Source organism: Lactuca sativa, chromosome 1 (assembly GCF_002870075.4).
Source record: "Lactuca sativa cultivar Salinas chromosome 1, Lsat_Salinas_v11, whole genome shotgun sequence".
NCBI lineage: Eukaryota > Viridiplantae > Streptophyta > Magnoliopsida > Asterales > Asteraceae > Lactuca > Lactuca sativa.
Genome location: NC_056623.2, coordinates 227,498,575 through 227,526,171, shown reverse-complemented (window position 1 = coordinate 227,526,171; position 27,597 = coordinate 227,498,575). Strand labels below are relative to the sequence as shown.

At 39.6% G+C, this 27,597-nt stretch overlaps 1 protein-coding gene and 1 long non-coding RNA gene across 3 annotated transcripts; one reads left to right on the top strand and one right to left on the bottom strand.

Annotated features, from left to right (window-relative positions):
- Positions 1-17,720: 17,720 nt before the first annotated feature.
- Positions 17,721-20,340, bottom strand: LOC111881363 (uncharacterized). The gene is made up of 4 exons (XM_023877756.3): positions 19,942-20,340; positions 19,380-19,544; positions 18,996-19,231; positions 17,721-18,125 (listed from the first exon to the last, which is right to left on the bottom strand). The coding sequence occupies exons 1-4, from the start codon at positions 20,227-20,229 to the stop codon at positions 17,861-17,863; spliced, it is 954 nt and encodes a 317-aa protein (XP_023733524.1). The 5' UTR covers positions 20,230-20,340; the 3' UTR covers positions 17,721-17,860.
- On the top strand, positions 19,445-20,127 carry LOC122194711 (uncharacterized). Of its 2 annotated transcripts, none has more exons than XR_006184286.2 (2): positions 19,445-19,577; positions 19,877-20,127. It is a non-coding gene; the product is annotated as an uncharacterized LOC122194711 (long non-coding RNA). The 2 variants fall into 2 exon arrangements; XR_006184285.2 differs by having other exon boundaries at positions 19,447-19,577; positions 19,860-20,127.
- Positions 20,341-27,597: the final 7,257 nt, after the last annotated feature.

The window sequence follows — 27,597 nt, the reverse complement described above, 5'->3', positions numbered from 1 at the left end:
GGGTTTCCTAACCCGAGAGTGCGAGGGCTATTGCAGCATGTGCGTGTGATTGCAAGAAGAGGACTCGTGGGAGTTGCTCTGAGATTGTAGAATGGGTCTTTCGGTCAGCATGGAATGGATAGAGTGAGATCCGGATTAGGGATCCAGTGGTTCATGGTTTTCTAGCTCATATGGGTCGAGTGATTGTTGGGATTTGGAGCAGTGATGCATCATGGGAAGTACTCGGTTGATGAGTGTGATTATCAGAGGGTACAACCGGTGCCCGGTTTGAGACGGTGGTCAGGACACCGCAAGGAAAGAGAAAGTGAGTTCGAATTTCGATGGGTATGCCTTTAGGGACATGGTCTGGTTGAGGCCAGGTGGCGCGTTGTGGGAGTATTTTTGGATTTGAGTTGCCGTAGGCTTCGAGGACGAAGCCTAATTTAAGTGGGGGAGAATTGTAACATCCCGAAATATCAAGAGTAGAGTTGAAGGGTTAAAAGAGTAAATTGGGAAAGAGCGACTCGGCGAGTCCATGGGTGGACTCGGCGAGTAGAGTCGCGACTTGGTCGCGTGTTAAGTAGCCGACTCGGCGAGTCAGTAAGATGGACTCGGCGAGTAGGCGCTGAGTGGAGAAAACCCTAATTCTCGGGGTTGAGCCCTATATAAAGAACATAACATCCATTCCCCCAGCCTCTTTACTCATCATCAAGTCCAAAAACCCTAACCTTTGTATGTGAGTGGATCAAGTTGCATTTGGGAGCTTGGAGAAGCAATTGTTGAGGAAATCTTGAAGAAGAAGAGGCTTGGAGCAAGGGGCTTTGCTTGGATTCGAGTTCCATTAGTTGGGGCGTTCTTTTGAGGTAATATCTCATCCATGGGCTGTTACTCTTATGGATTCATCATTTTGGGGTTTGTGGGGAGCTTATCTTGGTATGTTTTGGAGTTTGGAAGTTAGATCTGAGGTTGCTACCTCAGATCTGGAGTGGTGGTGGTCCTAATGTGCATAAAGTCCCTGTGTTGAGTGTTGGGTGAAGCTATCATGTCCCAAACCTTAGCCCTAATGTGCAAAATTCATAAGTCTCTTTGGATTCACGTAAAGTTTGCCACTTTACGTGATGGATGGGTTGTAGGAGGCTAGATCTATGTTTTGGATCAATTGCATGGCCTGGAATGCTTCTGTATGGATTCAGACCGGTGGTAGTCGGCGAGTCACATGGGTGGACTCGACGAGTTGCTTGAAGATGAGCTGGAACTCGACGAGTTGGAAGAACAACTCGGCGAGTTGGATGAAGATGGCCTGGAACTCGACGAGTTGTATGAACAACTCGGCGAGTAGGTTGAAGATAGCCTTAGACTCGGCGAGTCTGTTCTTGGACTCGGCGAGTCTTGTCGAAGAGTCCCGATATTTTCTGGTTGAGTCGAGAATCGGCGAGTCAAGGGATGACTCGGTGAGTTGTGGGCGAGTGGACTCAGAGTTGTTGGACTCGACGAGTCTCGGGGTGACTCGGCGAGTTAGGTCGCGGATTGAGGGAAGTTCTGAGTATGTGGGACTCGGCGAGTCATCGGGTTGACTCGGCGAGTAGAGTCAGTCAGGGGTTGACTTTGACCTTGTCCAAAGGTTGACCAATTGTCTTTCAGGGGTATTTTGGTAATTAAGGGTATTTATTGAGTTGAGTGTGTTGGTGTTTAGTGGAGGAGTTCGTGTCGGAGCTTGGAGCAGCGGGATCTTATTCTTTCAGCCGGCAGTTTCGAGGTGAGTTATCCTCACTATATCAACAGGGTCTAAGGCACCAAGGCCGGCCCTTATCGGATTGAGATCCGGGTAGTTGTTGTTATATTGTTGCTATGTTATGTTTGCATCCTGAGAGCTAGGATGGTATATGTTAGAGACTTGATTGAGATCGGTATCCTGAGAGATAGGGAGATGCTATGCTAGTGACCTGTTAGGTCGGTATCATGGTTAGGATGATGATATGTTATGTGATCTGTTGATCTGCTTGTTGACTGTGAATTGCTATATGATTGTATGTATATGTGCACATGGTTCTTTGGATTGGAGTTGGGTTGAGGCGGGTCCTGCTTTGTGCTGTAGGCCAAGATACCCAGGGCGGACCGGTTGTTCCGAAGGCCTAGCGAGCGGTCCGGATAGGCTGTAGGCCCCAAGAGGGTGGACCAGACGTGCCGAGGCTCAGAGAGTGGACCAGGCAGACTGAAGGCCCGGTGTGGGCGGACTAGTCATACTGTAGAATTAGAGAGTGGACCAGGTGGATTGAAGGCCTGGTGCGGGCGGACCAATCACACTGTAGACTCGAGGTTTATGGCTAGACTCAGAGGGTGGACCAGGTGGACTGTAGGCCAGTGCGGCGGACCAGTCACATAGTAGACCCGAAGTGCATGGCTGTTCTGTGATCAGATATGTTGTGGCATGTTATGCGTGTATGGTGTATGTGGTTGGTATTTTGGGGATATCTCACTAAGCGTTCGGGCTTACAGTTGTGGTTTTATGTTTTTTCAGGTTCTTCAGGAGACCGTGGCAAGGCGAAGGCGTGATCGTACCGCTCCTCATGATTTTGTAGTAATGTGATTCTGGGAATACGTTAAATGTTTTGTATTGAAAACCTTTTTGTAAAGATTTAATGGAATCGAACTGTTTTTGAAAAATTTAAAATTGGTTGTATTTTTCGGTCGTTACACATATCCTCCAGAGTCTGGATGGTCCGCTCGCTCTAGCGATCCGTCTGTGGGTGAAAGGCGGTGCTCAAATGCAGATGAGTACCCAGCTCGTCATAAAAATTCTTCCAAAACCTGGAAGTGAACCGCACATCCCTGTCTGAAATCACCGAAACTGGCACCCCATGCCGCACCACTACCTCCCTAATATAGATATCGGACAACCTTTCGGCCGAAATACTTTCCTGAATCGGGATAAAATGGGCGCTCTTGGTCAATCGATTGACGATGACCCAAATCGAATTCACTCCCCGCGCGGTCCTGGGAAGCTTTGTGATAAAATCCATCATAATGTCTTCCCATTTCCACAGTGGGATATCCAACGGCTGTGTCATGCTGTGTGGCCTCTAATGCTCGGCCTTTACCTTCCTGCAGGTCAAGCACCGCTCCACGTACCATGCTACATCCCACTTCATGCAGGGCCACCAATAGTCCAGACGAAGATCCCTATACATCTTCATCGCCCCGGGATGAATGGAGAATCGAGATTTGTGCGCCTCCTCCATCAGAACCTGGTGCACACCCCCGTGGTACGACACCCACACCCTACGGTGTAGTGTCAGTAATCCTCGGCTGTCATAGTTGAAGGAGGAAACCTGCCCCACAATCCGCTCGCTCTTCCGATGTTTCTCCTGCATGGCCTCCTGCTGGGCCTCCCGAATCCGCTCCAACAACGAAGTCACCACTGTTATCCTCAGAAAAATATCCCTGATCGGCGCTGCCTTGCGGCTAATCGCGTCAGCCACCACATTGGTTTTCCCCAGGTAGTAAAGGATCTCGCAATCGTAATCCTTTACCACATCCAACCAGCGACGCTGTCTCATGTTTAGATTCGGCTAATCCATGAGGTACCTCAAACTCTTGTGGTCAGTGTAGATGGTACAACAGACCCCATAGAGGTAATGACGCCAAATCTTGAGGGCGAACACAACAGCCCCCAACTCCAAATCATGCGTCGGGAAGTTCACCTCGTGAGGCTTCAGCTGCCTTGAAGCGTAAGTGATGATATGCCCTCTCTGCCTCAGTACTGCACCCACACTTGAAATGGATGCGTCGCAGTACACAACAAAATCGTCCATGCCCTCTGGCAGGGCTAAGATTGGCCCCTCACATAATCTCTGTCTCAATAACTCGAATGCAGCCTGCTGCTCAGGCCCCCAACGAAAAACCATGACTTTCCTCGTTAGCCTGGTCAGGGGTATGGCTATCTTGGAGAAATCTTGGATGAATCTCCGATAGTAGCCGGCTAATCCTAGGAAACTCTGAATCTCAGATGGAGACCTCGGAACCTCCCATCTCATCACGGCCTCTACTTTGGTCGGGTCCACCGATATCCCGTTCTGGTTGACAAGATGCCCTAGAAACTGCACGTCGCACAACCAGAACTCACACTTGGAGAACTTAGCATACAAGTTCTCCCTTCTCAAAGTCTCCAGGACCTCTCATAGATGCTCCTCATGCTCCTCCTGTGTCTTGGAGTAAACTAAGATATCATCAATAAACACTATCACAGACCGGTCTAACAGCGGTCTACACACGCGGTTCATGAGGTCCATGAATGCAACAGGAGCATTAGTGAGCCCGAAGGGCATCACCACGAACTCCTGGCCATAGCGCGTCTGGAACACAGTCTTCTACACATCCTCCTCTCTGACCCTCATCTGATGATATCCTGAACGCAGATTAATCTTGGAGAACCAAGATGCTCCCTGTAGCCGGTCACAGAGGTCATCAATCCTCGGGAGTGGGTAACGGTTCTTCACCATTACCTTGTTCAGCTCCCGATAATCTATACACATCTGATGCGACTCGTCCTTTTTCTTCACAAACAGAATCGGGGCTCCCTAGGGAGAACTACTCGGTCTAATGAATCCCTTGTCTAACAGCTCCTGCAACTATGTAGACAACTCCTGCATCTCAGGAGGAGCCAACCGATACGGTGCCTTGGCTATCGGAGCCGCACCAGGGACTAGGTCGATCGTGAACTCCACTTGTCACTCCAGAGGTATCCCAGGAAGCTCTTCTGGGAACACATCTGTGTAGTCTCGCACCACCAGAATGTCGCTCACCGTTGCCTTACCCACCTCCCGGGTATCCATGACATAAGCGACATATCCTACACAACCCTATTGAAGGTAACGCCTCGCCCTCGCTGCCAAACATAAAGCTAGCCCTCGCTGTGGCCTCTCGCCCTGAATTACTAACTCCCCCCCTCCTGGGGTCCTGACTCGCACCAACTCCTGTGTGCAATCTATCATTGCCCCATTGGGGCTCAACCAATCCATGCCTATAATCACCTTTTTCCCTCTCAACGGAATAGGAACCAGGTCTACCAGGTAATGATCCTCGAATAATCTCAAAACACAATCTCAGAAGACCTCAGATGCTCGCACTGACCGGTCGTCCGCAATCTCGACCTCTAGAGGGCAATCCAACGTGCCCGAAGACTCAAGAAACTTCTTGCTAAGTGCAAGAGAGACAAATGATCGGGTAGCACCCGAATCAAACAATACCTAAACTGGGATACCGTTCACATGGAACGATCCTTAACAGAGCACATACATAACATATCAAGATCACAGCAGCATATCATAAAAGCATAAACAAGAAGTCATACCCACCACCACATCGGTTGCAGTGCGTGCCTCCTCGGTAGTCAAATGGAAGGCCCGACTCCTCACCACTAGAGCCTCAGCCTTGATCTGCCGGCCATTAGTAATCTACAGGGTCGCTGGAGCTGGCGCCTTCACTGGCGCTGCTGGTGTCAACTAGGGGCAGTTGGCCTTCTTGTGGCCCTTCTGGTTGCAGTGGAAACATAACAACTCAGACGTCTGAATAACCGATGCAGGGGCGGTACAATCCTTGCTGAAGTGCCCCGTCTTGCCGCACTTGTAGCAGCCCGAAGATCCCAACCTACACGCCCCCTCATGTGGCCTGCCACATTTCCTGCAGCGGCCTGGTCCTGACTGGCCTTTCGGCCTACCATCTGATCCTTTAGGCTACTTCCCCAAAGCCCCAGTCGTCTGCCCCTCCTCTACCTTCCTATTCCGGACATGCTCCAGATCGATCTCCCTCTCCCTCGCCCTGGAAATCATGGAATCTAGGGTAGGGAAAGCTGAAAAACTAACATGCTCCCAAATGTCGGCTCGCAGCATGTCATGATAGCGGGTCCTCCTCATATCCTCATCTCCCGCATACTGGGGCAACAGAAATGCCCTCTCCCGGAACTTGGCGGTGATCTCCGCAACAGTCTCTGTAGTCTGTCTCATATCCAAAAACTCCCTGGCTAACTGTTGGAGCTCCATTGTAGGTGCGAACTCTGCTCTGAACCGGGTCACAAAGTCCGACCATGTCATAGCTTCAACAGCTGAGGCTTCCAATGAGTCACCAACAGACTCCCACCAGAGTCTAGCTCTGTCTCTCAAACACCTTGTTGCATATCTCACCTTTGACCCCTCGAGGAAGAAGCTGGTCAACTGCGCTGACTCAATGTCCACAATCCATCGTCTGGCAGCAATGGGGTCCTTCGCCCCATGGAAATCCGGCGCACCACTGCCCCTGAAGTCCTTAAAGGAAAGTGTGCTGGATCCTGACTGGCTGGTTGCCATGTCACTCCTTAACGCCCTAAGGCGATCCTCCATCAGCTCAACAATCCCTTCCTTGATCGACCCAAAGATGAACGGGGTCGCATCAAGGATGCCTCTAGTGATCTCTGACGCGATGAACTCACATAGCCTCTCATCCACTGGTTCGGAGCCTGAACCCAAACCCGATCCCTCTCCTGAGCTGCCCATCGCTGGCCTCGGATGTAGTACCACCATTCTGCAATACATCATGACAACCATCAGTGATACTGGTACATCTAGAGGGATCACACCCATCACAAGCTCCTTGGTCTTGCCTCAGCCTTCCTTAATTCGAGTACGGATCCTCTGCTTTCAGTAGTACGGTCCCATACTACCTTCCACATCTATCCGTACTTTCCTCAAGGACTGCCTTGACTCCACAAAGTCCCTTTTACCATTGCTGATCTCCGCTACTCTCATCCTAGGCTTACCCTAGGGAACCTCTGACTCCACCTAAACCGGTCCTCAGTTGCTAAAGGCTTCTTTGTGATGCCAATTAGCCACCACCTGAATATCATCACATGTGACGGGGCTCAGATAATCCTTCAAGTAAAAGACTCATCCCTACAACGGTTAGACTCAAACGAGAGCTGCGCAATAGGGCCAAATACAGCACTCTAAGATTATTCAATCCTAATCACATGTGACGCGACGTACTCACCTAATGGCTAACTCCCATCATTCAGAGCCCTACAAGCACGAAGCAAGCAGCATTCGGACACAGGAAACTACTCAAGCAACTCTATTCTCCTAACGAGAAACTGTACCAGCATACAATGCTAAGCTCATACTACCAGGCATAACCTAGACAGGCTATCCTATTACTGTCTACTCAATACTAGCATGCAATTCTCATAAACTGAAGCACATAAAGCAGGCACATAAGGCATCATTCCTAGATCCTTAGTCCTATTCTAGCATGTTGTTCTACTGAAACTGAGAAACATATAATAAACTTGTATAGGTACTTTAGGGAATACTTACTTGATCTCGGCCGGTCGCGCACATCACACACTTTGTTCTTTCCCAAAACTCTTTTATCTTAGCTTTTAGGAAACCATTTTTCTTATAAAAATCTTTTAATCCCTCGATTTGAGACCAGACACTCCCAAGGGTGTGTCCGAATCCCTCAAACCAGGGATCTGATACCAACTTGTAACGATCCAATTTTCAAGTCCAAAAATTTCATTTTAATTAGCTGACTCATAAAAACATTCATAAGAAAATACTGTGAAATCACATCATCTCATAAAACAATGTATCATGTCTGAAAACCCAAGTCATAAAAGTAGGAACATGTCAGAGTACAATCCCAAAATATCCATAGTGCGGAAAACAAAGAGTGTGTGTATGATGTGCCGCTACCGCACAAGCTCCTTCCCCTTCGCTGAAGAGGCACCTGAAACCAAAATTGTAAACTGTAAGCACGAAGCTTAGTGAGTTCCCCCATCGTACCACATACCATACAATTACATAGCATACAAACTGTCGGGAAATTCTGGGGTGCCCGACCTACCCGGTACGACCATTCTGGGGTGCCGACCTACCCGTACGGCCATTCTGGGGTGCCGACCTTGTCCTAAAAATACAATCTCAATCCACCTTACCTCATACTCACCTCTACACAATCGACCGTCACCACCATTCCTACCATCCGCCGCCGCCCTACCATCTCTTCCATCACCACCACTTTCCGACGTGAGAAAAGGTAGCATCACAGCGAAACCTTAGGTGCCAAAACAACTTCGATGTGCAATACAGGTTCAGAAATATTCTGTTGTACGTTGTTAATCCTTATTTTTTTAGATTAAAAAGTTTGAAACTTTGATCAAAACACCCATTGGGTGATTGAAGGTGATACAGAAACAGAAAGACAGAGACTGGAATGGGAGAAAGAGAAATAGAAATCGGGAAATCGACTTTAGATAGACACAACTACTTAGTCTTGTTCTCAATTTTTCGTAAAACAATTTTTTGTTCAAGTAAGGTTGTCGTTCTTCAAATTACAGTACCTTCTGGTAAGTCTTCTTCTCACTTACTTTTGCCACCATGATGCGTGCATCTGCAGGACTGGAATTGATTTCTCCAGGACAACAATTACACGCTTGTGCTATAAAAATGGGTGTAAGTCAATATATCTTCGTATCATGTGCACTAATCGATATGTACAGCAAGATTCTGGATATAGTGAAGAAGCTTTATATCTCTACTGTGAGATGCAAGATTTTGGTGTTAAAATGGAACACTTCACTTTCTCAATGATAGTAAGAGTGTGTACACGATTAGCTTCATTAGAACACGCCAAACAAGCACACACAAGCCTCATCTGCCATGGTTTTAGTCTAGACATAGTTGCCAACACTGCACTTGTTAACTTCCACAGTAAATGGGAAGAATCGATGATGCACGCAACGTGTTTGATATGTCATATAATGGAGTTCAAATGAATTAGATAATAATAGTCAAAGTGCTGTGTGAAATAGATGTTGAGAAAGTTTAAGACTTGTCCTATATAAAAGTATGAAAGTTTGAACGACTTTATATGAGCAAATACAACAAGGTTTGAATAGAACAAACCTACTCACAATCTCTAGTATTTTACATAAATGTCACTGATGCGACATCGGCTCCTACCACCTGCTCTGAGGATGTGCTTTTGCGCCGGAGACGGATCTGCGAGGTCACAACAGAGAGATGCGTTAGAGCCGCCCCAGGGACTGTGCCCCAGGAGCGGACTCCGACGATCAAGTTAGATCAGTTGATAGATCTGAGATGGTCCTACATAGCTGGAGAGAACCATCTTGGTACTGGTGGCGGTGTATGATGGCTGACGGCGGCGGGTGGCGGCTGAGCCACCCGGCCGGAGTGTAGTATGGAGGCTGAGTTATGGGGGAGGTCTAGTGGTGGCTGGGCCACTTGGGGAAGAGTCCAAGGGAAAGGCCCTTCTTCATGGAAGAGGCGCTATTCTATTTATAGGGGACAAATAGGTCAAGGGTAATTAGGTCAGGCCTTGGGCCAACCCAATTCAAGCCTAACTAGAAAGGAGATGGGTAAGGCCGCCCGGAGGCACAGGGCGGGCCTGGCGGGCGCACCCCAGGCGAGGCTAGCGAGCGCGTACCTGGAAAGGCTGGTAAGGGGGCGCCAGGCAAGGGAACGCTAGGCCGGGCTGGCAGGAGAGTCCCCAGCAAGGCTGGCAAAGGAGCGCCAGGCAAGGCTGGCAAAGGAACGCCAGGCAAGACTGGTTGGAGCGCGCCAGGTCGGGCTGTCGCTCTAGAGCAGTCCAGGGCATGCTAATGGACCATATATCATCAAGTCCCCCCAGTCTGATGTTATTGGTATGCGGCCAATGACATCGTACTGGACTTAGTCGTATAAACTGTGTGTCGTCAAGTCCCCCTAGTCCGATGTGATTGGGTTGCTGACAATCGGATCAGACTAGACAAAGCACCAATGCATTAAATAATAGAGAGAACGACTAAACCTCGCCCACAAGAGCTGTGGGGTTGTGCAATGAGCCAAACATTGCTTATGTAGCTTGAGTTGACTTGATACTCCTTCATTTAGAGGAATGCAAGCCGATCGGTGCGATGCAACATAACTGTTTTTGCGATAATGCAAAACAAGGTTGCTAATAATGTTATTGCGAAGTGGGGCTAGTATACGACATCTCTGTCGTGACGTTTCTATTATCTTGGAGGGAGGTCACTGATAATCGTCTTCACAGTCTATTTTGCATAAGCATTGATAACCATTCTGAAGGTGTTTCTTTCTTGAGCTATTCCTAGCTGGATTCCCCCCAGTCTGATGTGGGTAGCGTAGGTAGTCGTATCAGACTATGGTGCATAGGCAAGGTTGTCATAAGAATGCACAACAAGATTGTTTTCTATGATAATAGACAACCAGACTATTGCTAAGAGCCAGACAGCATAGATGTTGATGGATTATAAGTGACCGTTCTTCTTGAAGAGTGACCTTGCTATAGCAAGATGTAATGTAGGAAATGCCTTATTGATCATCCGAGCATAGGAAAAACATGCTAATTATAAGAGAAAAGACACCAAATGTGCTGCTAAGCATAACATAAGCTTATGATGCACGACTTACGACGCACGACAATACGCAATTTATGTTGCGCGACTTAGAAGAATAGTTCGACCTTAACAGCTAGTAATTATGAGATGTCATGCAGGAGAGCATCGTGTGGAATGGATCGGATTTAGCTACCAATGATCGTAGGTACATCATGGCGTGGAATGGATCGGGCTTGTCTGCCAGGGATCGTAGATGCATCACACGAGAGAGCATCGCGTGGAATGGATCGGGCTTGGCTACCAGCGATTGTGGATACATCACACGGGAGAGCATCACGAGGAATTATGTAAGCAAAGGTTGCAAATATTTGAGCCTCGTCGGTCGAAGCATGCCACTGTAGTGGAGCCAGGATGGGGAGCCAAGTGACTCGAGGCGAGGGTACTAAACCTCACATGCGGAGCTTACCGCTATAATGGAGTCGGGCTGAGAAGCCAGGTGACTCGAGGCGAGGGTACTGAACCTCGCATGCGGAGCTTGCCGTTATACTGGATTCGGGCTGAGAAGACAGGCGACTCGAGGTGAGGGTACTGAACCTCGCATGCGGAACTTGCCGCTATAATGGAGTCAGGTTGAGAAGTCAGGCGACTAGAGGCGAGGGTATTGAACCTCGCATGCGGAGCTTGCCACTATAATGGAGTCGGGCTAAGAAGTCAGGCGACTCAAGGGTAATGAACCTTGCATGATTGGGTGTAGCACCCTACAATCTATGTTTCTAGCTCGTGTGATCAGTCTAGGTTAAAGCGGAATGGTACCTGGTGCTTTGCTGCATCACTAGCTGTACTAATAATTGATGCCTCAATGTCTTGGTTGTTTGCGGAGAGCTATGTGGCGGTGCTACTGAGAGCTTGATAGTGTAGCTGCTGTTAGGAGGTGCACGGCGAAACTGCTGTCAGGAATCGGTCAGTAGGGCCGTTGAGGCCCGGGTAGTGAGCTGCTAGCGATAGGTGAGTAACACGACTATTTAAAGTTGGGCAACAAGACTACCGAGAGTTAGACCACGAGGCTACTCTTTTAATCCGGAATACCAATGTCACCTCGGGGATGCACCATCATGCATAGTGTCAGTTCTGCATGTACTTTAACTCTTCCCCTTAGGAATAAAAATCACTTCTACATAGTATCGTACCAACCCTACTCCCCCTCCCCCCTTTCTTAGAGGAGGCGAGGAATGGAAACAATGGATGCATAGTTGCAGGTAACTAGGCCACACAGCTACTGAGAAAAGATAAGCAGCCCAAGTACTAAAAAAACTGGGTAGTGAGGCTGGTAATGCTGGGAGTCAGACAACGTAACTGCTGATGACTAGGCTTTGCAGCTGCTGAGCTGGGTCGCATGGCCGGTGAGGGTTGGGCTACACGACTGCTGAGGTCCTAGCAGTGCGACTGTTGAGAGCTGAGCAACGAGACTTCTGGAAGTTGGTTAACTTAGCTGCTGATAGCCGAGCAACACAATTGTTGAGGGTTATTTCAGAATGCTTCATGAGTAGTAGTGGTGTCCTACTGCTCCCCGTCCCCTTTTTTTTTATGATGAAAACGTTGAGCTGGTCGGACTACATCTTCTAGAATCAGATTTATCTTGATTGAAACGGAGCGCATGAGCTTTGAGTTTTTTTTTTTTGAAAGTTCTGAGTTGATCCAACTTGTCGTGCATCTTCTAAAATCAGGTTTACTGGGCGAAATCGCAACACTTGGGCATTGACTGATAGACTAATTTATTTTTGCAAAAAATTGGGTCATTTGCTGCTTATTGAGACGGCCCAATTAAAATGTCAATGAATTATGCAACCCATTTGTAGTTTATGAGTCCAAGTCGAGAAATAATAGCCCAATTACAAGTTGTTGGCCCATTTAACAATTGACTAAACCAAGTTGTTTCCGTCCCTGATCGTGTACCACATGATGGACCATTCGTTTCCCATCTATTTTAGGCTCAGGCTCCAGGGTATCCTTTGATTTTGCGACGTCCATAAAGGGAAAACGCCGAAGATCGTTGATCGCAACAAGATCATCGACGACTTAGGGCTATTGGAAGTCGCTGAAGGCGCTCGTTGGTGCCATAACTCAGCCTCCACACTACACTCCGGCCGGGTGGCTCAACCACCACCCACTGCCGTCCGCCACCATACATCGCCAATAGTACCAAGATGGTTCTCTCCAGGTACAGAGGACCATCTCAGATCTATCAACTGATCTAACTTGATCGTCGGAGTCCGCTCCCGGGGCACAGTCCCTGGGGTGGCTTTAACGCATCTCTCTGTTGTGTGAGAGATCTCACAGATCCGTCTCCAGCGTAGAAGCACATCCTCAGGTGGTCGGAGTTGATGTCGCATCAATCACAAAATCAATGAAAACAAATTTCCCTTATTTTTGTTTAGGACTTATGTTTTCCAAATTCCTATGACTAGAGTCTTTTTTATTATGTGGATTTATGTGCATTGTATCATTTTGATCCGGTTTACATTGACCGGTGGTACATTTTATAACACGTAATGCCTGAATTTTAATATATATATATATATATATATATATATATATATATATATATATATATATATACACACACACACACGTTTAGATCATTGTATCATTTGCCATATGTGTGGTGGATATTTAAAATCAAACGTTTTTGCGGTTTCAATTGATTTCACAAACGTTGAACATTTTGCAATATATGAACATTTGTTTTTGCAATGCCTGAATTTTATATGTATTTGGATATTAATCACTAGATTATAACCCATGGAAACCATGGTTGTTATTTTTATAATCATTATATAGGCAAAAATAAAATAAAATATCAACAAAAAAATTATATCATAAATTTAATTGTAAGAAAACATAAAATAATGCGAAGTTTCATAAATTACATCAATGTATTTTCAAAGTAAATTGCTATAAGTTGTAAAATTGTTTTAATTAAAAAAAGGACAACAATATAAATGACATTGTTGTTATTAGCCAAAATAAGTATAATTTTATTGAAAAATAAAAGGAGTAAAATATTCATTTACTTTCTATTTGTATACAAAAAAAAGTAGTTTCATGGACAAAATAAAAAGAACATTGTACTTTCATAGGAAAAACAAAAAATAGTCTTGTAGTTTCACGGACAAACAGAAAATAACATTGTATTTTCTAAGGTTAAGCTGTTATTTGTAAACTGAAACTACAATTATGAAATTGTACTTAAAAAGTACAATGCTTAAATAAGAATAATGTGAAACTAAGACATTGACACTTGTTACTTTGACAAATACATAAGTTCATAAGTTGAACACACTATGTAAATAATCAAGTAAATGGTAAAAAGAAGTAATTATAAACTATCAGTAATCAACATAAAAATATCATAAATTAAATCAAATATAGAAAGTACTATGTTGATGCTGTATTTAAACATATAAAAATATTTTTTAATATTCTTCGAAATTTTCCTTATTAGACATTGTACTTTGAAAAATAACCCAAAACTTTGACTAATTTTGGAATTCACAATTATTGTATTTATTTAATTTTGAATATGTTTCTGAAATTTGTTTTTCGTTTAATAGCATCATACTTCCTATTTATGTCATATTATGTGTATATTTGTTGTAAATAAAAAGTATGTCGATATAAATTGACTAATTTTGGAACTCACAATGACATACTATATAAGTTTGCATAAATGGCCCCCGTAATTTCAAAGTTAAGATAATCAACCCTTTTTTTCTAAGAGGCATCAATGGTAGCCTAATTTTCATTTATAGCAACCTACTTTCATTTAATAGCATCCTACTTTCTTTTAATGTAAAGTTATAGCATCATTCCATTTATGTTGTATTATAGCAACCTACTTTTCATTTAATAACACCCTACTTTTCATATAAATTAATTTTCTATAGTATAATGCATTGTTTAAAATTTCTACATATATTTTGTATTAATATTGCTATATTTTACTTAATACATAATTATCCTTTTATAGCAAATTAATTGCATGTAATTTTTTAAATTATCTATACTACAATTCCTATATATGTCATATTACTTTTCATTTTTTTTGTCTAATAGCAACCTAATTTTCATTTAATAGCACCCTACTTTTAATTTATTTTAAATTTCTATATCGTAGAATGCTTTTTTTTTATCAATCATATTAAATTTATACAAAAAGGTAGTTTTATAGGAAAAACATAGATACATTTGAATGGAAGGGTTAAACCATATTGAGATAATGAACAAACTACACCAAGGACTAAATCATTCTCAAAATGAAGCAAATAACTACACCATGAAATTTAAAAAGAAAAAAAGAAAAAAAAAACATATTTAGCTAAAAGTGCATTGTTGTTATTAGCAAAAAAAATTATATTGGTTCTTGGTCTATTTTTACCACAAAAACACTAAAACATTGGCTTTATATAAATGATCATTTTACCCCAATCAGATGCAAAATAGAAAGTACATTGCTGTTATTAGCAAAAACAGTTAAATTATATTGGAAAAAATGAAAGAGGTAAAATGGTCATTTATTTCATAAAATTTTCCATTATTATAAAACGTAAGAATATACATTCAATCTATATTTAATAGTGCATTGGTGCAACAAATAAATTAGAATGAAAGGATTAAACCATATTGAGATAATGAACAAACTGCATAAAGGGGCTAAATCATCCTCAAAATGAGGCGAATGCATGTCATGAATATTGAGATAAAATTAGTGAGAAAGGTTATCTTTTAAGCGAAGAAAAATCCAGAATTTACTCTGTTAAATATCATAAAGTTACAGAAGTTACCTTCTTAATGCAGAAAATAACAAATATTATACTTTAAATGCTGAAAATTACATAAATTACCATGTTAATGCATAAAACTAATAATAAATCCCGTTGGATGCATAAATTAGCCTTTTAATATAGTAAATTACAGAAAAAATCATTTTTATTGCAAAAACTTACAAAATTAACCTTTTAATGCAGAGAAATCCCTTTAAGTGCATAAACTTAAAAATATATAGACAATATAAAATCCAAAAACGGTAAAATGGAAATGTACTTACGTGCTTGTATCAATACACATATACAAATACAACCAATGTACATTGTACTTACCTGTTTGTAGCAACAAACATATATATTCTAACCTGTTGATGAAATATGACGAAGATGTAAATTTAGGAGGTTTAAAAATCAGGACACATTTTCGTAAACAAATATATACACGTCGAAGCTTAAACACTCCCCTTTTCGGACTAAAAAGAACATGAATATTACATATGACGACTTTAATTTGGTTGCATGCAGAGAAAAAGTTTTCGCTATAAAATTATTAGTATTTATATAAATGACCATTTTACCCCTATCATCTCGACTTACATGTTTGGTTATTTTACCGGTAGAAAGTTAAAGTAGCATGCCATTCTTGACTTAAAAAATGAAAATATCATGCTATCGATGTCTTAAAATAAAGTATCATGCTCTCTTTTGCTTAAAAATGAAAATAACATGATATATTTTGCTTAAAAGTGTTGCATGCTTACATAATAACTTAACTTCTTCAAAAGCATATCTACTTAATAACTTCTAGTATTATTACAAACTTTAAAAGCATATTTACTTAATAATATCTTTTCGATATCCGAAAATAGAATTTAAAATTAATTAAAAAGATTTGCTAGTTAGGGGAACCTGTTTGGTTAACAGAAGGATAGGGTTAATAACTTCTAGCTTTGAAAAGCTGTTAACAATTGATTTTAAACTATATATCCACAAAGAAAAAGTTAATAAAATAAACAAATAAAACATGCTCAAGTTTATATGAGAAAAAAATGAATACCGTTTATCATTAGGGATAAACAGGAAAGCAACTTACCTAGAATAACTTTCACTTAAATTTTTTGTTGTTGAATAAATTCCATATCATCTCGATGTTAATCCATTATATACTTTATAATTAAATCAATTACATAAAGCACATATCTTTGTTAAATAAATCAATGTAAAAATTCATTTGTTTGCACTTTTTATGGTGAAAGAAGAAACATGCACCTAGACAACAAAGCCTCTTTTTTAGTAACACTAATTTAACCTCGTCGGCAACGGTAACCCTGCACAACAAACAAATTAACATAAATTACTCAACAAAACATAAATTACCTGTGGAAAAGGGAATTGAAGTGTGATAATCAAAATTACAAATCACAGGCTGTACAAACTGTGAAAAGAACCAAATCACTTGACAATTGATCAATTTAATACAAATGTTTAAACCATAAAGTAGATCTAACCCACTACATTACTTTGCGTGAAAGTAAGCTCCAAGCTGATACCTACTGTCCCGATAACAAAGAGAAACAAAAATTTCAAATTGGAAAGCAAAAATCAGAAAAAGAAACATAAAAAATATTGATTAAACGATCCGATTGAAACGATATAACCTAAATATCATCATCTCCCAATAGAAATATCAACCAACTAAATATCCTGCTTTCCCGATAAAAATATCAACCATATATCTCAGAACATGTATCAAATTGATTGCGAAAAACACTCCAAATATGTTTATTAGATTGGGGATAGACCTATGATGCTACTTGATCCATGCTACTCGAAACATATTAAACATCAGTGGGTTGGCATGTGAATTAAAAATTATAATTTGGCTAATACATACCATAAAAAGGAAAACGAAGATGCAGATCCCCTTAAAATTGTAATTCCATGGATGTCGCTACAATAATAGATTCATTAAAACCTAAATACATAAAATGATACTTTACGGTCTTAATACTCCTTGAATGAGAAATCAGAAGAAAGCGAGAGAGTAGCAACAAAGAATTAGGATAATTAAAGCATCAAAGATGGATTAAATCCTAATATCATTTCTTTCGACAAACTAAGGCAGCATTACATAGGAAAAATAACAGAAGAATAAGAAGAGAGAGAGAGAGAGAGAGAGAGAGAGAGAGAGAGAGTACCAGTAGAGTTTGAATTTTATGAGAATGATTGCATATATGAAGCCGAGATAAGGTGTATTTAGTTTTAAATAAGATTTGATTCCTAGTTTTTTGGGATTGGGTTTAACATATAGATAATTTCAAAGTAAAATTAGGAAATCGAATGAAATTGAAATTGGAAAGCAATAAAATCGGCTTATCAATTGTTTAGGCGGGAAGAAAGAAAATGAAGGCTTAGAATGATGACATGTGGCAAATAGAGGGTTTAGGAAGATGCCATGTGGCAATTTAGGAGTCTTTTACTAGAAGTAGGGATTATTATGATCAATATAAGTGTTATAACAAGGTACATATGGTTATTTCACAATCTATTAATATCTTGTTTATTTGTTATTACAACATTCTAACCATTATACATATCAACCATTAACTAAGCAATACACTCAACCCGAAGAGCTAGAGAAAGATAGTTTTGTCCAAATGGGAATAAGCTAAACTTTTGAGAGATGCTTGTTAGCATGGAGGAAAGTGAGGATTAATTGATTGACTTCATCGGGGAATTGCTCGTGAACAAAATGACATCCACGTGGCACGTATCTTGTTTCTATATTCGGGATATATTTTTTCACTTCCCCACTTTTTACGTATTCATGCATTCCAGGAACTTTGAGTGCGTAATCTTCTTCACCCAAGATTAACATCATTGGAGCTTCCACTTTAGGAACTTCCTCCGTGTATCCAAGACTCATGTAAGACCTATAAAAATTAAATAAAATTTTTTAAAAGCAAAAACAAAATAGTCATTTTACATGGTTTAAGGAATCGAACCAGAATGCCTAAAGTAAGGACCATTCATAAAAAAAAAAAAAAAAAGAAAAAAAAAAGAAAAAAAAAGTCCCTCTTTTGGAGTGTAACATAAAAATAAACATGGACCATTTCACATGTTAGTGATTTTACTCAAACTTTTATAAAGAGTTTTTCTATAATTTGCGTCACGGAAATATATTCAATCCTACGTGGTATTATGTTGGCAACTTATTTTCCATGTTATGTCCACGTGTCACTGACATTGTGTCCCTAAATGAAACTAAAAACAATATAAGTGGACGCGTAATATAGAAAATTTGATAATAGGGTTATTAGTCGAAACACATTAGATGCTTTTTAACGACATTTTTGTTGTTTATTAAGTTTCATAGTCATTAAACTATTATATTTTTTTGACGGATTAAAAAACTATATTTTATTTATTTGGTTTAGAAAAAGAGCAAAATACTAAAAACCACAATACAAAAAAAAAAAAAAAAAAAAAAAAAAAAAAAAACCTAAATCGATTAAAAACAATAGCCGAGTGGCTAAATGGATAAAATTATACAAATAAGTTGTGTGTGTGTGTGTGTTTTTTGTGTGTGTGTGTGTGTGTTTTGCTATAATATCAAAACCCCAAAAAAGTGGTTATTGTAAACGGTAAAACATGTTTAATCGTTTAATCAATATACAAAATAGACAAGTTGCTAAATCGATAAAATGATGAAAGAACAACTGTTTATTTTTTTTTTCTTTTCTATTTTGCCAATTTGGAAGTGTCTAAATATGTAACGATTTAGCTAAGATTTAGCAAACTACCTATAAGGAATTTGAAGTGCAGTTCTAAATCCAGACTTTTCATACAAATCCCCATAAATTGCAAGATCCTCGTCAGTCAACCAAGATGGCAAAGAAGTCAACGGTTTGACCATGTCCATTATTTCTTCATTTTCATTTGCTATTGGAATTTCACTTTGAGAAAACAAAATATAAATGTTTCTCACCACAGTTTTAACATCAAAACGACTGAAATCCGCCTCAGCTCTTCCTGGTTCCTAAAAAACACAAGAAATAACAAATTTAAAATTTTCAAATTATAATGTGTAGATTTTTAACTCTTTAAATATATATGTATAGAAAGAGAACATTCATATTCATTCTTATGTATATGTGAATATATAGAGGAAATGGTATTTAATTTACCCGCCATCTTGTAACATAGAAGCCTTCTGGAAGCGGATGACTCTTGAAGGCAGCTGGAGGCATGAATGCCATGTTAAGTGTAATAATTCCAGCGATTTTCTGTGGGTAGCGAAGGACAAATGGGTAGGCAACCATTGTTCCAAAATCTTTAGCAATCACAAATACCTAATAATGTTCAAAGAGTTATGATCAATACAGGTAAGTGTCAAGAAAATTATTTGAAAGATTGATTTAGATGCTCAACATTCAATATATCTTGTTATTGTATTGCGTATCATAGATTAATCCACTTTCAATAGGAAAGAATCGAGTAAGCCTTAGGAAACCCTTTTCATCTAGTCCTAAACTATAATCATATCAATTTCGGAATAAAAGTATAAATTGCATCTGTGATTTTGAGCACCAAATACATCAGTTATCGGTCAATTTTGGAGCATAAATTTCTTGTTTTCTTTGGAATCTATGTTGAACTACCATTAGAATCGAAATTTTTGAAGGATTAACTGTGCGTCTCAACAAGATGAACAATTGAACATCGCAGCTGAAATTGGGATGAACTTACCTTCGAAATAGCGAGAGAATCAACGATAGAGGCAATATCGTTGACAAAGTCATCGAAGGAGGCCTTCTCAGGTTCCGCAGGCGGATCAGATAACCCGTATCCTCTGAAATCGGGGGCAATGGCTCTGAAACCGGCGTTTGCGACGGCAATCATTTGGTGGCGCCAAGTGTACCATATCTCCGGGAATCCGTGAAGGAAAATCACTGCCGGCGAAGATTCGGAGCCGATCTCAGCTATGTGAAGCTTTAGCCCGTTGATATGTAGGAATTTGTGTGCAATTTGATCCATTTTCTTAAGTGTGTGTGTGTTTTTCTATGTTTTACAGCTTTCAAGAGATTTTGGCGTTTGGAGTCCACAATGGTGGCGACCCTTAACATTCCACGGTTGTGTAAAATTGACTGAGTAAATTACGAATTGTTATGTCCGCGTGTTTAAAGGTTTCTATATATCTATATCATTATATCATTATTATTATATATTTAGATTATGTTTGGCTAATTAGTAGAAAAACTATTTAGCGCTGAAAAGCTATCTGTTAAATAAAAAGCTAGTTGATATATGAAAAACTAGCTGATAAAAAATAATGTTTGGTAAAACTAGCTGAAAAAGATAAAATGACAGAAAAGAAGATTTAAAATAACGTGTTTTTATAATTAATTAAAAGGTATATTTGGAAAATTTAAAAAAAACTCTTAAGAAGCTACTCTAAGTCGCTTTTAAAAAATTTAGCTTATAAACTACTTTTTGGCTTGCCAAATATAACAACTTAAAAAAAAAACTTGAAAAATAAGATAGCTGTGGCGCGCCAAACACAGCTTTTGGCTAACAGGAGTGATAATATCCTTAACACTTTGTGAAGTTAGCTTTTTGAGTGTCACTTCATTTTTCTCCCTTTAACACCTAAACTTAACATTTGGTAGGGAGTGGTAACATTCCTAGCATTTTTTTTTTCTAATTTAATTTAATTACTTTATTTTAACAAATAAACATTTTTTATTTAAAATTAAATAAAAAAATATATTTTTAATTAAATTACTTTATTTAAATATACAAACATTTTTTGGTGCACAAATATTGAACAAATTTTATTTTTTAAACCACAAAAAATTAATATAATATAAATTATATCGGGGTAAAAATCAGATTTATTAATAAAAATTAGTAAAAAGTTGAATTTTTAATTGAATCAGAGTAAAAATCGGCACAAGAATGAAATTAAAGGGGATATGGTGGTTTCATAAGGATGTAAATGTAAAGTACTAAGTATAGTTATTCTCATTTTTATATATTGGGATTTGTTGGTTTATGTGAATCTAATGGTTGTATTATTCAAATTTGTAGGTCTTGTTTATATGCATAGTGTCAACCAAAGTTCTTGTAGTTCAACTATTAATTGTTGATGACTTTTATCTTTTTCACATTTGATGTATTATATTTGTCTACTATTGGAATGATTATTTGTATGAAGTTAACTTTTGTGCAATGGATTATATTTTTTATATATGGTATTTTATTTTCTATTATGAGACATTAAATGCAAATTTAATTTGAAAATTAGTAAATCTATAAATATTTTTTTAACATTTAAAATTACAATACGCAAAAATGTGTGTCATCTTCATTTATGACATGACATTTCTTGACAGCGGCGTTAATGATACGCAACGTTTGTCATAAATGCGCGTCGTAAATGCGTGTCGTAAATAGACGACGTGCAAAAACGTGTCGTCTTTCGTTATGACAGGTAGGGCTGTTAATCGGGTCAACCCGATTGGGTTTTGGGTTAAATGGGTCGGGTTAGATGGGTTTTTTATAAAAATAATTTCACTTGGAACCCGATCCTATTAAGGTACAGGTTATCCAGGTTCGAGTTATTCGAGTTTCGGGTTTATAGGGTCGGGTTAGTTGGGTTAATCAGGTTACAATGTAAGAAATAAATATTGTGTCATATTTATGATAATGTTTATTTTTAGAAGCTTAAATTAGGAAATGTTAAATCCAGATGACTTTGAATTCATATGATTTATTTTTTTTCTTTGTACTATACAAGTAAAAAAAGCATTATGCGTTTGATTTGAGGCTGTGTATTTTTTATTTTAGGCCACGTAAACTACTATTGCATATTATTTTACTATGCTACATATTAATTTCCAATTGTGCAAAGCAATATTTAGTTCTACAATTTTATTAGATCTTATTTTCCTCTTGTTTAGGCCACATAATATACAAAAATAAAAGATGTGAGGTGGAATGAAATACATAAATATTGTAGTATACCTTTATTCTGGTTAATCAGGTTAACCCGAAACCCGACTTTTATAAAAAGAATCAACTGTAAACCCGACCCTAACTATAGTTCGGGTTTGTCGGGTTAACTCGAATAACACGATTAAGAATTTTGACCCTATTAAATCCGACCCGAAATGTTTTATTCGGTTTAGGGTCAGGTCGGGTTAATCGAGTTCGGGTTTTTTTGACACCCCTAATGACAGGGCCTTCATTGACACACATTTGCGTGTCGTCTGAGTGTTTTACGACACGCATTGCGGGTCGTAAAAGGCTGCTTTTATAGTAGTGAATGTGAGCATACGAGTGTGTGGAGAAGCTTAATGATCGACAGTGCCAAGACACTTGCAGCGATATTAAATAACCTCAGAGTAATTTATTTGACCCTGTTGCGCAGCTCTCGTCTGAGTCTAACCGTTTCAGGGATGAATCTTCTACTCGAAGGATTATTTGAGCCTTCTGTCAAGTATTAGTATTCTACAGTTGGTTATGGTTTGTGGCTTTGTTCTCGTGGTTGCAACAAGATACTCAAGGTCGGAAACGTTTTAGGCTAGTCGGTTATGTGATGACGTTTTTGTTGGATAAGGTGTCTAAGTCCATAACTTATTTGGTATATACTTCACCCGACCCGGCATGGTCCATTTGGGTTGCACTTCACCCGAACTATTTATGGATAATTTTATGAGAGTTATACATGTATGTTTATTAATATATTATAAGTTATAATATATTAATATGAAGTCGTGTTATTTAATTAGTTTTAGTCTTAAATTAATTATGAATTAATTTAGAGATTAAAAGGAAGACTAATTAAATTATGGGCTATTGTATTTTATATGGTGTGGGCTAACACTCATTTGTTAATGGGCTAAGCTTATATGGAAGTCCATGGATGATCCATGGAGCTTTTAACCCATGGATCCTTGGAAAAGGAAAAGTCATGGGTTATTAGGGTTTACCCTAACCATGTACACTATATAAGCATGCTTATGTTGCATGAAATAGCCACTAGTGTGTGTGCTTGTGTGTGGCCGATTTCTAGAGTGTATGTGTACTCTCTCATAGATTTTCCAAGTTTGTAGTGATTTGTGATTTCCATTTGAGGCATTCACACTATTGGTGCTTGGCTCTCAAACTCCAAGGAATCAACAATCAACAAAAGGTATGTAATCTTATCTAGTTCTTTTATGTTTAAAAGTTCCCCATGCCATGCTAGATAGGTTATAAACCTTGGAAAATATAATTTTTGCATGTATTAGAAAAACATAGATCCAAGGTTTATTAGGGTTGCATGTACACTTAGGAAGTGTTAGAATGCTCAAAACCCAACAGTGGTATCAGAGCCTAGGCTTGTTTGTTTGATACTTGTTGCAAAATAGTGAAAAAAATCGATTTTCTTGCTGTCTGCACAGGGGACTCGCCGAGTCCAAGTGTATCTTCAACCAACTCGGCAAGTCAGTTAGTGCACTCGGCGAGTTGGTCGTGCAGAATGCAGAATTTTTGATTTTGCTGTTGGAAATGGACTAGAAACATTACCCTAAACTGTTTTGATGTTTTAAAATTTATTTTAGTTGGTGTAATGGTGGTTCTAATCCATTTACAATGGCTTATATCAAAATTCCATGATTTTATGTGTTCATATATTTCTTGAAATTTTGATGATCTTGTTCATGTTCTTATGAATTTAGAAGATGATAGGAATTATTTGCTGAATTGTTTAGGATTAATTCTTGATCATTTATGTGTTTTGATGGAATCCATAATTTGTCCTCAAGTTATGGAAATCCAAAGGTCATTTCTTTTAAACACACATTAAAAACACATAAGTTACATAAAAATGAGGAGTCTTCATTTTTATGAACCTTTAATTCATAAGTTATGAAATGAAAAGTTTTGAAGAGTTTCAAAACTTGCCCTCAAGTTTTGGAATTTGGAAAAGTTTCACACACTTTAATAAACTTTAATTCCAACCCTTAGAGTTTTAATAGTTAAAATTCAACACTTATACTATTTATAACATTAATGGTTAATTATTATATATATGTATAAGAATAAGTCGTTTTACCGTTAGTAGGCCTCATTCACGAAGCCGGTCTATAAGGGGGGGGGGGGTATAAGGTTGTTGCCTATAAAATGGTGACTTAATGGGTATCCACTCTCACCCACCGCTTCCTTGATCGATGGAGGGTCGTTAGCCGAACGGGTAGGACAATGACTTTAAAATTCTCATTAAAAGTCTAATGATTATTATAAAGTAACTAAACCTTTTTAATTCCCAATCTTAGTTACTTTAGGAAAAATGTGAAATTGGTGCTAGCCCATGGAATTCACACTTTGTACCTTACCAAGTCGTTGGTGGAGCGTGTGTGGTTTACCGGCACACTAACTTAGACTAGTAAGGATCACGAAGGGTGACTTAATGTTTATCATAGATCGGTGGGGCGCGTGTGGTTTACCGGCACATTGATTAGGTGATAATATTAAGGGTACCATGTGAATGGGTATGGTTATTCACACCTTGTTTTGTGATCCTCGGCATCCCAGTCATAAAACATGAAGGGCACAATCAAGATTGAAACATGCCATTGAAATGTTCAATGAATCTCAAAAGAATCTAGGAATTTCAAATCCAATTAAAACCTAATAAATCATTTCGTTTTTCGTGGTGGAAATTGGTGAATCGTCATTCACCTACCTTTCAAATATGTTATTACTTAGATTACGACATACCTCTTCTAAGTATAATATATTGTGATTGGGTCCTAGCCTTAATATTACATTTGAGTGTCTTATTAAGGACTCTATATATCTAATCTAAACTTGTTTTCTTCTTTTCAGATGTCGTCCAACAACAATGCTTCGGGCTCTAACCCAACTGGTTCTTTCTCTCGCATGAATCTTTGTGGGAGAGTCATCTTTGATGGTTCCAACTTCATGGATTGGAATAGGAACATCAGGATGGTAACTCGTTATGAGGATAAGGAATATGTCCTCGATAAGGAGTTAAAAGAGCTTGATGAGTCCACTGCTACTCCTGAGGAGATCGCTGAATTTAGGACACATGAGAGAGATGCTACTAAGGTAGCATGAATCATGATGGCCACAATGACAGTCGAACTCCAAAAGTCCTATGAGGACTTCTACCCTTTTGAGATGCACCAAGACCTGATGGAAAGGTACCATCAGAGTGCTCGTCAAGAGCGGTATGAAATAATCTCCTCCATGATAACAGCCCGAATGAAGGATAGTGAATCTGTCACGGGCCACATGCAAAAGATGCAAAGGTATGTGAACCGTTTGCTCAAGTTGAATGTGAACTTTCCTGAGGAGTTGGCAATTGACATCATTTTGCACTCCTTACCTTCTTGTTATGACCAATTTCGTATGACATATCATATGAACAAGGAGGAAGTCACTCTGAGCAAACTTCAAGGACTCTTGAAGACCACTGAAACCGGTCTTAAGGGTAAATCGGTTGTTACCACTACTACTCCTACTCCAACAACTACCCCTGTTTTGGCTATCGGACAGGGCAAAGGGAAAAAGAGGAAGACCCCTTCGAAGGGTACCAAGGGAAAGTCTCTTGAAGGTTCCTCATCAAGGACCAAGACTGGTTCTGTCACTCCTTCTGCCATTCCCAAGGATGCTGATTGCTACTACTGTCAGGACAAGGGGCACTGGAAGTGAAACTGCCCTAAGTACTTGCAGGATCTTAAGGATGGGAAAGTGAAACCCACCCATGCAGGTATTGACACAATATTGTCTAATAACTCACCATATTCTAATTCTTGGGTGCTTGATACCGGATGTGGTATTCACATATGTTCAAATGTGCAGGGCCTTAGAAGAAGTGAGGATGTGGAGCACGGAAAGATAAACTTAATCATGGGGAATAGGAAGGCTTCACCTGTTTCCAAGATAGGAGTTTATACTTTGTTGTTGAATAATGGGTTAAAATTAGATTTGAATAAATGTGTACTCGTCCGAAATGGCGAGAAATATTATTTCTTTTCATGGTTTGTACAAACAAGGTTTTACATTTTCATTTGATAATGAATGTGGTGGCATTGATGCTTTCTTTAATAATGTGTTTTATTTTAAAGCATTACCTTGTGATGGGGTGTATGAAACTGTGTCGGTTGTAGATAACCTAGGAAATAATGTGTTGTATATTGATTCTTCTACTAGCTTAGATAAAGAATCATTATGGCATTGCCATCTTGGACATGTAAACAAGAAACGCATAGGCCAACTCCAAAAGGATGGAGTCTTGGAATCATTCGACCTAAAATCGGATGATAGTTGTGAATCTTGTCTACTTGGAAAGATGACAAAATCACCCTTCATTGGTACTTGTGAAAGGGGTGAGGTTTTGTTGGACCTAATACATACCGATGTATGTGGACCATTCAAAACCACCACAAGGGATGCTAATCGGTATTATATGACTTTTATTGATGATTTTAGTAGATATGGTTATGTCTACTTAATCAAACATAAGTCAAAAACCTTTGAAAGGTTTAAAGAATTTAAGCAGGAAGTAGAAAATCAATTAGGCAGGAACATTAAGATACTTCGATCCGATCGAGGTGGTGAGTATCTTAGTACCGATTTCCTTGACTATCTTAAGGAGTGTGGGATTGTCTCATAATTGACACCTCCCAGGACACCACAACCGAATCGTGTAGCTGAGAGGCATAATCGAACCTTGTTAGACATGGTTCGCTCTATGATGAGTCAAGCTTCGCTACCAATCTCTTTTTGGGGATATGCCTTAGAGACTGCCGCCCATATCCTTAATCTAGTCCCTACAAAGAAGGTTACAAAAAAACCTCATGAGATGTGGACTGGGAAGGTTCCCAAGTTAGACCACATCAAGATTTGGGGTTGCGAGGCTTTTGTGAGGCGCGAGACCCATGATAAGCTCGAACCCCGAAGCGAAAGGTGTATTTTCATCGGCTACCCACAAAAATCCTTTGGTTACCTCTTCTAAAGACCCAATGAGAATGTGGTCTTTGTCGCTAGAAGAGCGGTCTTTCGTGAGAGAGAATTTATAAGCCAAGGAGACAGTGGGAGGAAAATTGATCTTGAAGAAATTCAAGAGTCGATTGGTGAAGGAACCTCAGACACTAGCAATCAACCTGAGGAGGAAACTCCTGTTGAGCAAGCTGACATACCTGTACCTCCTAGGCGTTCCACTCGGGCTAGGAACACGCCTGAGTTTTATTATGGTTTTCATATTACTACGGAAGGTGATACGTTTATCAGTGATAGTACACTGGTAAATTTGGATGAATCTAGCAGTGTTAAGGAAGCCATGGCAGGCCTGTAGTCTGCTAAATGGAAGGAGGCTATGGACATCGAGATACA

Coding starts and splice junctions, on each gene's coding strand:
- LOC111881363 (XM_023877756.3), bottom strand. CDS start 20,229: ATGGATCAAATTGCACACAAATTCCTACATATCAACGGGCTAAAGCTT. Junction 19,545..19,941: donor ATTCTCTCGCTATTTCGAAG/GTAAGTTCATCC, acceptor GAACATTATTAG/GTATTTGTGATTGCTAAAGA. Junction 19,232..19,379: donor TCTATGTTACAAGATGGCGG/GTAAATTAAATA, acceptor TGTGTTTTTTAG/GAACCAGGAAGAGCTGAGGC.